The sequence below is a fragment of the Triticum urartu genome, chromosome 4A (genome assembly GCF_056163025.1).
Source record: "Triticum urartu cultivar PI428250 chromosome 4A, HENAU_Tu73, whole genome shotgun sequence".
In the NCBI taxonomy this organism is placed as follows: domain Eukaryota; kingdom Viridiplantae; phylum Streptophyta; class Magnoliopsida; order Poales; family Poaceae; genus Triticum; species Triticum urartu.
Genome location: NC_141876.1, coordinates 300,907,738 through 300,918,144, shown reverse-complemented (window position 1 = coordinate 300,918,144; position 10,407 = coordinate 300,907,738). Strand labels below are relative to the sequence as shown.

The window sequence follows — 10,407 nt, the reverse complement described above, 5'->3', positions numbered from 1 at the left end:
TGAAGACCGAAGAAGAGTTTTACCTCCAAATCTTGTCCGTTCTCTCAGAGATTCGTGATTCTAGCTTGTTGCCATCCTCTCATAATTATTTTCGATTGTGGGAAATCTTTTCACCCATCCGAAGCAATTCAAGAGTCTTCTCAGTTTGTTATCCGGAGTCCATCAATTCAGGTTTATTCATTCTCAGCTATCAGTTATCATTCTCCAATCTTACCGGTGCATCGTTCAAGTGATCTCTAATCGGTTCATGATCCCTTCATTCTCACGTATCTAGATTGTCTCAAGTATCTTTGTTCATTTTCAATTTCTTACCGGTGATTCATCTCTTTTATTCGTTCATTTTAAATTATTACGGTGTTTTCTTCCAGGATTCTCTTCCATGGCTATCATATCAATTTATTCGTTGTTTCAACCCGACCGGTGGTTCGTTGAAGACCTTCTCAAGTTTGATTATATCTCTCTTAATCCTTTCTATGAGTATAAGTAGTATGCCAAATCCGTTGATTCTCATCAATTTAATTGGTGGAGGATGCGCATAACATAATTCTTATTCTTGTTTCACCCAAATGATTAATTCCTTATTCCGGAGGCTCATCAAATTCTTGATTTTAGTTGTTCTTCTTTCTTTTCCAAAGTTCCAAGCTCTCTCAATTATCTCGTCGTGAAGTTCCATCTAAATCATCGCAAGGCTTCACCCTGTGTTTTCAACTTCTCTTTCCTTCCGTTTGATCATTCTTTTGTTTAACGGAGTTCTCCATGAAGGTTCTACATGATGGTTCATCAAGGATTTAATTCCTTCTCGAAGTGTTCATCAACATTCTTTTCAGAGGAGCTCAAGCATTCTACATCTAGTATCTCAAAGTCCAATTCGCTCTATCTTATATTTTGAGGTGGTATTATGTCATTTTTGACAATTTCTGTGTGTTTCATGATTCACAAGTTATCAAGAATGAGATATTTTAAACCCATCACTTTCTTCCATGGAGTTATCTTGGTATAAATTCACCTAAAGCCTTCCATTGGGAATGTTGCTCTTTGTGGTGATTACCTATGATCCAAGTTTTATCCTTATCACCTCGGTGGAAGAAGATTTCTATCTTTTTCTAGCTCCCAATCAAATCTTTTCCGTGAGTGGCAAGTTGTCACCTCATAATTTTGAGATGTCTTCTATAAGTCCATATAAACCTTGTTCTTTTCGTTGTTGATAATCCAACAACTCCGTTCAACCTTTTCTTCGTAAGCATGCTCTTTCAATTTTATTTGCGAGAGTTGTCATTCTTCTTCTCCGTTTTTCTTTTCTTTCCAACCATCTAGTTTTTCATTCATTTGTTCCGGAGGCATGGTGATGTTGTTCTCTTCGTCCTATCATCTCGTTTTGCCAAGATCATGTTCTTTTCGTGCTTATCCATTTAACCAGAGTGTCGTGCCCTCTTTTCAAGTTTTCTCATATTATCAAGTTTTGCCTCCCTTCTCAACCGAAGTGCAGCCTGAAATCTTTCTTACCCTTTGTGCCATTCTTTCAATAAATCTGGAGGCAGTGTGTTGTTGTTTTCATCAAGTATCATCCAATCTTCCCAAATTCAAGTTTATTTCCTTCCATTTGCAGTCGGAGTGCTGCCCAAATTATATCAGTCTTATTCCTTCTCTATCTTGTTTTAACCGAAGTGGTTTCAATATCTATCTTGCCACTTAACTTATAGATTCTCGTCGTATCCCATGTTCCTCTTATCTATCGGAGTGTTCTCAACTTCTTGCATCTTTGTTGGCTTCCTTATTTCAATTTGTTTAACCTCGCAAGGTTCTTTGGTTTCACTCTTTTGTCAAGAAGCAACTTAGTTTTACCTGTTCTCTTCCTCTTCCTTTTCCCTCCTGTGCCATTCTAGATCTCGGGACGAGATCCTCTCGTAGTGGTGGAGTGTTGTGATGCCCCAAGACCATTGCGCCAGGTGTCTTCCAGTTATTCGCCGTCATTGCCATGTCATTCGCTTGCGTGTTGCTTTTGATCATGTCATCATGTGCATTGCATCATCATGTTATCAAAACTTACATCTGTCCGGGTTCCCCAGTTCCGTCTGTTGTCCGTTCTTAGCCCAACCACACTTGCATGCGCCCGCGGCATGTCCGAAATATTATTTTATAAGTGGCCAGAAAATGTTCTCGGAATGGGCTGAAAGTTGGCGTGCGGTCTTATTATAGTGTAGATAGACCGCCTGCCAAATTTCATCGCATTCGGAGATCGATTGATGCCCCCAACGGATAAATATAGCGGCAATAGTAGTCGGTCTTTTCGTCGGACGTTTTCGGTCTCCGGAAACAGTCGCCGGGCCTCTCTCTTTTCTTTTTTCTCAGCTCGAGCCCTTCTGCACAGCCCACAAGTTCCAATCGACCCCTCGCATGCGTGTCCGAAACTGTCCTGAACCCGACCCGGATAGTCATCACCGTTGGGTCCGGAACACCCCGAAACATCTACAAAATATCACCGTTCTACTATTTGGACTCCCCAGCCTATTCTTTCTGAATTGTTCGATTTTGATCGGAGGCTCCAGATAGCCCCTAACCAAAATCCAGTGTGTTATATATAGACCTAGGCAGCAACCCTAAAATCTAGGGGGTTTGTCCCATCGTTGCTGCCACTCCACCGAATCCACATCGGCATCCTCCCATTCCTCCTCCCACCAACCGCTGCTCGAGCCCGAGCTCTTTGGTTCGAAGCCGCCAGAAAACCCCGCCGTCTCGATCGAGAGTTTCCTCCTCCCTCTTCGATCTAGAGGAGTGGAGATCCTCCTCGCTCTCCCGAAGCCCCTGCCTCCTCTCTCGTCCACCAGGAACAGTGCCGCCCCTCTCCTTCCCGTGCTTCATCTCCTCTCGCCCGTCCCTAAGCTCTCTCTTCCCCTTCGCAGGTGCTCCGCTCGCCATGGCCCCGAGCTCCGCCGCACCAAGTCCGTCCCCGCCTCGTCTCTGCGTTGCACCGAGCCGCCGCCTGCGTTGACCCGCTGTTGCTCGTCTTCAATGAGCCGGCCAAGCCCCAGGAATGTTGGTCGCCCCTCTCCACCTTACGGGTCCTGGACCCCTGCGCCCCGTCACCGGCGTCCGGCGCCGCCATGGATTCGCGCCAAGGGTTCCTCACCTCCGCCCGGTTCCTCTCATGCCGTCGCCCTGCTTCCCTTGATTCGAACAAGGAGACGAGGGCCTCGCCGCACTCGTTGACCGCATCGCTCCCTGCTTCCTCTTCACGCTCGTGGCCCACTGCAGCCTGCCCGCGGCCCAGACCTGCAAGGCCGAGCGCCCGCCTCTGCGTTGCCATCGCCATGGGCCGCCAGATCCACAAGCCTCTCCGCAAACAGGCCTAAGCCCATGGGTGAGCCGCCCCAGCGCCTGCCCTGTTTCAGACTCGGCCCAGTAGTGTTTTTTCCTGCTGCTGCAATTTAGCTATTTTCAAGAAAACTGTTGTTTTACATATTAGTCCCTCTAGTTCATGCATTTCATAACTCACCAACCGTGCATCATATTTAAATAATTCATATATGAAATATGCTTAGTTTTTCATCTAGTTTCATAATATGTCATTTTAATCCATGTTTAAAATGCTTAAAATGTTGTTTGTTTAAATTTGCTTGAATAACTTGCTAAAATGATTTAATTCTTAACTATTTAATCGTAGCTCGGATTTAATCAATCTTTATATGTAAATGGGGTAGAAAAATGCCTAGTTTAACATGGTGGCATCACTTTGCATGTTTAATAACTATAAAATATGGTTTAGGCCAGAACAGTACCAAACCTAATATATGCATATGAGGATTTTCTGGAATTTTTGTTCGTTGTTTCCGGCCTCATTTAAACTTGACTAGATAGGTAGTTTTACTTTGCTTCACCCTCTTGCCATGTTTAACAACATTTAATATTGTTGGGTACATAAACGAGATCGAACTAAATAACTTGAATGTGGCGTTTCGTCATTATGCAACGGAGTTGGATATTGAGATCCACTTAATTTGTAGGATTGTTTGTGCATTTTGCCATGCCATGCTTCATTAAACCGGTCATGCATCATACCCGATTGTGCATCATGCTATGTTGATGTGGTGGTTGTTTACTATGTTGTTTGCTTCTTTCCGGTGTGCTTCTTCGGGTTGGTTCCGATAACGTCGTGTTTGTGAGGATCCGTTTGACTACGACCGTTTGTCTTCTTCATGGACTCGTTCTTCTTCCTTGCGGGATCTCAGGCAAGATGACCATACCCTCGAAATCACTTCTATCTTTGCTTGCTAGTTGCTCGCTCTTTTTGCTATGCCTATGTTGTGATACCTACCACTTGCTTATCATGCCTCCCATATTGCCATGAGCCTCTAACCCACCTTGTCCTAGCAAAACGTTGTTTGGCTATGTTACCGCTTTGCTCAGTCCCTCTTATAGCGTTGCTAGTTGCAGGTGAAGATTGGAGTTTGTTCCTTGTTGGAACACGGATATTTTGTTGGGATATCACAATATCTCTTATTTAATTAATGCATATATATACTTGGTAAAGGGTGGAAGGCTCGGCCTTATGCCTGGTGTTTTGTTCCACTCTTGCCGCCCTAGTTTTCCGTCATATCGGTGTTATGTTCCCGGATTTTGCGTTCCTTACACGGTTGGGTTATAATGGGAACCCCTTGATAGTTCGCCTTGAATAAAACTCCTCCAGCAATGCCCAACATTGGTTTTACCATTCGCCACCTAGCCTCTTTTTCCCTTGGGTTCCGCGGACTCAAGGGTCATCTTTATTTAACCCCCCCCCCCTGGGCCAGTGCTCCTCTGAGTGTTGATCCGACCGAGTAGACTGCGGGGCCACCTCGGGGCAACTTGAGGGTTCGTTTTACTCGTAGGATGTCTCATCTGAGTGTGCCCTGAGAACGAGATATGTGCAGCTCCTATCGGGATTTGTCGGAACATTCGGGCGGGGTTGCTGGACTTGTTTTACCATTGTCGAGGATGTCTTGTAACCGGGATGCCGAGTCAGATCGGATTATCTTGGGAGAAGGAATATCCTTCGTTGACCGTGAGAGCTTGTGATGGGCTAAGTTGGGACACCCCTACAGGGTCTTGAACTTTCGAAAGCCGTGCCCGTGGTTATGGGCAGATGGGAATTTGTTAATGTCCGGTTGTAAAAAACCTGAATTTTATCTTAATTAAAATGCATCAACCGTGTGTGTTACCGTGATGGTCTCTTCTCGGCGGGGTCCGGGAAGTGAACACGGTGTTGGAGTTATGCTTGATCGTAGGTTGATCTAGGATCACTTCTTGATCATACTTTCTCGACCATGCCTTTGCCTCTCTCTTCTCGCTCTCATTTGCATATGTTAGCCACCAAATATGCTAGTCGCTTGCTGCAGCTCCACCTCATACTTTTACCCTTCCTATAAGCAGAAATAGTCTTGATCGCGAGGGTGTGAGATTGCCGAGTCCCCGTGACTCATAGATTACTTCCAAAACCAGCTTGCAGGTGCCGATGATGCCGTGCAGGTGATGCAACCGAGCTCAAGGAGGAGCTTGATGAAGATCGTGTTCGTTATATTGTTCCATTTCCCGTTGATCAGTAGTGGAGCCCAGTTGGGACGATAGGGGATCTGTGTAGCATTTGGGGTAGTCTTCTTTTATTTTGGTTTCGTAGTCGGACCTTGATTGTATCTGGTTGATGTAGTGCTTTATTCATGTAATTGTGTGAAGTGGCGATTGTAAGCCAACTATGTATCTCTTTCCCTTATGTATTACATGGGTTGTGTGAAGATTATCTCACTTGCGACATTGCTTACAATGCGGTTATGCCTCTAAGTCGTGCTTCGACATGTGGGAGATATAGCCACATCGTGGGCATTAAAGGTGGATTGCCTCTTGGGCTCAGGATGAATAGTTACCAGGGAAGAACAGCCTCCTGAGGAGAGGTGCTCTTGTGCTTGGCGAGTTTGTGTGGTCGCCTTGGTGGAATGGATCTGGTCCAAGATGATTTGATCCCCCTATGATGGTGGCTATTCCTATATATAGGGGCCCGGGTCCTCTTCCCAAATATTAGGCGGGAAGGGTTCCCACAACGGCCAATTTGAAGGGGGGCAGCTAGTACAAGTTATCCTGACAAAAGATGGTCTTCGCCTGCCAAAGGCTCTGGTGATGACGTCAACTTTGGGCTCCACGGTGACCTCCGTCATGCCGTCATGCTGGCTTGGTCTTGTTGCACCGATATGGAAACCTTTGCTTGACTCCTCAGGACTCCGCGCCTGCGCTTGCCTCTGTAGCACCAAAGAGGAAACGAGGACACTGCGCGCTGGCGCCCGCCTGGCACCGGCCTGGACCTGGTCGTCATGGCTTTTGTCACAGGAACCTCGTGAGGCGCCCCTTGCCTTGATCTTTCCGCCCCTCACGAGCTAGCCTGGTGACGCCGCCCCCGAGGAGGTCTTGCGTCGTCCGCCTCGCGAGGGTCTTGAGTGTTTTGCCGGTGAAGATGGGTCATACGGGGCCGCTGACGGGGCCACGCCGTGGGCCGCAGGCAGGCAATTCTGGGGACCCCCGTTCCCAGGACACCGACGGTAGCCCTCGGGCCCAAGGCGTGCTCAGACTTGGCTTCGAGGCGAATCCAAGGGGCAAGTGCGGAGCTCTGTGGGCCCCAATAGCCTGCGGCCTTGGTTGATGCGTGGCGATTGATGGAACGTGGGCGTCTCCACTTCCCCACACTGCCTCGGCAACTGCCCGACTTGACGAGTCCCTGCTGCATGCAAGAAAAAGGTCATTATTACCTTAGATCGTGGAGGCCGGCGGTTGGCCTCCTCTTGGCTATAAATGGGAAGGGGGAAGCGGAGCCCCCGTCACCCATCTCTTCCTTCGCTCTTCCTGCATCTTCTTCTTCCTTCATCCATTGCTAGCAGCGACAACCATGGCGCCGGTGAAGAGGTTCTCGGCTGCAGAAAAGGGGAAGGCCCGCCAGGAGCGGCCGGCGAAGGGGTTCTCGGCCGCAGAGAAGGGGATGGCCTTCCAGGAGGGGCCCAGCTCGCTGCCACCCAAGAGGGGGCGTGGTCGCCCGTGTAAGCACGCCGTGACCCCCACTGTGGCCCCTCGCAGTTGTGGCGGTGCCTCCTCGTGCGGTGGGAGTCACCCGGGTCGTGGCAGTCCTATTGATGAAGTGAGGCGTGCCATGGTTGCGCGGCCTCCTCAGCCGCGCTTCCACTTGGCGGAGGTGATGCCGGAGTTCGTCATGTCGTCAGAGAACCCGGCCGGCACCTGGCTTCAGCTCCCGTGCATCTTTGCCGGCAAACTACCAGCCACATGTCCAGGCGGTCTCTGGCTGCAGGCGGACAGCTGCTGTTGCGACGCTTCATAGGTCGCGGTGGAAGTCTCCGGCGCAGGCAACGCAGCCCTGGCCCGCGGCTGGCAGATGTTTGCCCGTGCATGCGGCCTAGGCGGGCGGTGTACCCTCCACTTAAATTATGATAGCGACGCGACCCTCTATGTGTGAGTATTTGGGGAAGATGGTCACTGCGTTGGGTGTTGACCCGAGGACAATGACGGTGACGAGGTGCTCAGCCTTGGTGATGGTCGTGACGAGGATGGCGTTGGCTTCGTCCTCGGCGCTGGCCGCGGCTCGTGCAGCTACGGAGGCTCCTCCTCTGGCGATAGCACCAGCAGCGGCGGCTATGACCAGCCGCCATGCCGTAGCACCCACTTCGAGGGTGGCAGCGGGTCGTCTCGTTGCCGCGCTCCAGTAAAGCGCGAGGAGGGGTCTGGCTGAGCCTACGAGAGCGCCATGGACCCATCCTTGCGAACTACTGCGGGGGCACGCGCCACTTTTGTTTTGTTCTTTCCTTCCTGCATTTGAGAAGAAACAAGTATGGGCCCTGCAGGGGCGTGTAATGACCATGATTTCCAAGTCGCCATGTTATGTTTATCGTTCCTGCGTCGTGTTGCAGTACCAGCGTTTTATGTGGGCGTGTAGAGATAACTTAGCTTGATGTTTCTGAAGTAGTTTTCGCCCCGTGAGGCACGCATTTCCTAGTCCCTGGCGAGGCCTCCTTTGCTCGGGAGGCGTCTAGGAACTGCAAAATTTTGTTAGGAAACTCTTATTCTTCTGAATCATGGTCGCTGGTGCAGCTGGCCACGACCCAGCGCTTCGTATCGCGGTACCCGAGGGGCATGAATTGAGAGAGGTGCGCCAGCTTGCGGGCTCGGGCGAGGGTGCCTCGCGAAGAACAGGAAAACGCTCGCGAGGGCACTTGTCCAGCCCCCTCGCGAGGCATGCGAGGGAAAGCACGGGCCAAAACAAGGAACCGAAGGCAGAAACGGAGGCAAAAGGCGATGGAACCAAGCCGGCAAGGAACATCAGAAAGCAAATTTCCATTAAGAAAAAGGGGGCAAGCCAACTACGGAAAGCAAATGAAAAGCCGTGTCCAGCACCTAGTCTAGTCTTCTCACCAGCGCGGAGCTAAGTGTTGCCACTAGGACGTGGGAGGGAGCCCCCGAGGCTCGAGGGCAGCACTCCTGAGACTCCGGGGCATGTACAGCCCCACTCATTATTATGTGAGAGTGTCATGAGCGGAGACCTTCACAGGCACGGGGCCTTGCTTCACTGGTGCTGGGCCTTGCTTCATGGGTAGAACCTCCGGAGGTGCTGGATGTTCCAGGCGTTCTGGATGGGGACCCTGTCCTGTGTCTCCAGGCGTGCGGCGCCAGGTCTGGAGATGCGGGCGACCCTAAACGGGCCCTCCCACATGGGTGAAAGCTTATGCAGCCCTTCCCTGGAGAGCACCCACCTTAGGATGAGGTCGCCCACCTCGAGCATCCTGGAGCGGACGCTGCGGCAGTGATACCGTCGCACCGCCTGCTGGTATCTTGCCGCTCGGAGCGTGGCTTCACAGCGGTGTTCCTCCCCCAACACAAGGTCCATCCCCCGCATGGCGTCCTGCTGCGTCTCATCGAACGCCAGGACCCGTGCAGAGCAATGCTTGACCTCTTGAGGGAGAACCGCTTCTGCTCTGTAGACGAGGAAGAACGGGGTCTCGCCTGTTGGCTTGGTGCCGGTGGTGCGGATGGACCATAGCACAGACTGGAGCTCGTTGTGCCAGCCCCTGCCACAGGCCTCGAGCTTCTTCTTGATGGTCCTGGTCTTGAGGCCCCTGAGGACCTCTGTGTTGGCACCTTCGGCTTGACCATTGCTCCTGGGGTGTGCCACCGAGGCGTAACAGATCTGCGTTCCAAGGTTAGCACAATATGTCTTGAAGAGATTGCTAGTGAACTGCGAGCCATTGTCGGTGATGATGTGATTAGGGACCCCGAACCGGCTCACGAGACCCTTGATGAACTTGACCACAGATCCGGCCAGGATGGTGCGGACGGCTTCCACCTCCGCCCATTTGGTGAACTTGTCAATGGCGACGTAGAGGTAACGGTAGCCCCCAGGCACTCGAGGGAACGGACCTAAGATACCCAGTCCCCATACTGCAAACGGCCACGAGAGAGGGATGGTCTGGAGGCCCTGAGCTGGCTAATGGATCTGCTTGGCGTGGAATTGGCAGGCCTCGCAAGACTTCACCAGCTCGGTTGCGTCGTTGAGCGCCGTAGGCCAATAGAACCCGCTGTGGAACGCCTTGCTGACGAGGGTTCGTGATGACGAGTGGTGTCCGCCGTCTCCGCCGTGTATGTCAGCCAGCAGCTCGTTCCCATGTGTCCCTGGAGATGCATCGTAAGGAAACATCATTTGGTTGCTTCATGTATAACTCACCATCCTGGATGCAGTATGCCATAGCCTGTCGGGCCACACGCTCCACGTCCTCCTCCTTCTCCAGCAGCATCCCTTGCGTCAGGTATTCCTTGAGCTCCTTGGTCCAGCACCCCTCCTGAGGCTCGAGCGCCAGGAGTAGGCACGCTCCCGATGTCGGGTCGCAGGCCGGGGCTCCCGAGGCAGGTGGTTGGGGGAGCTCCTCCCGAGGCGGCGCTGGCCCCGAAAGCGGAGGTGCTGCCGACAGCTTGAAGATCCACTCTTCAAAGACACCGGGCTCTTGGGGCTGTCGCTTGGATGCTCTTTTGGCGATGTCATCGGCATCCTTGTTGGTGCCGCGGGGCACGTGCTGCAACTCTAGACCCAGGAAATGCTTTTCCATTTTGCGTACCTCCGCGAGGTATGCCTCCATGTGCTCATCCTTCGGCTTGTATACCTTGTTGGAGAAGTTGACCAGGAGCTGCGAGTCGCCCCTAATGGTGAGGCGCCTCACCCCTAGGGCCACCACGGTCTTGAGGCCAGCGATGAGGCCTTCGTACTCCGTGATGTTGTTGGAGACCTTATCGCCTTGCTGGAAATAGAGCTACACGGTGTAATAGAGCTTGTCCTGAGTGGGCGAGATGAGCACTGCTCCAGCCCCGCGCCCTGGTGTGCGAACACGCCATTGA

At 51.5% G+C, this 10,407-nt stretch overlaps 1 protein-coding gene across 1 annotated transcript; it reads right to left on the bottom strand.

Annotated features, from left to right (window-relative positions):
• Positions 1-9,662: 9,662 nt before the first annotated feature.
• LOC147975653 (uncharacterized) lies at positions 9,663-10,151 on the bottom strand. The gene has a single exon (XM_087520518.1). The coding sequence runs from the start codon at positions 10,149-10,151 to the stop codon at positions 9,663-9,665; it is 489 nt and encodes a 162-aa protein (XP_087376644.1).
• Positions 10,152-10,407: the final 256 nt, after the last annotated feature.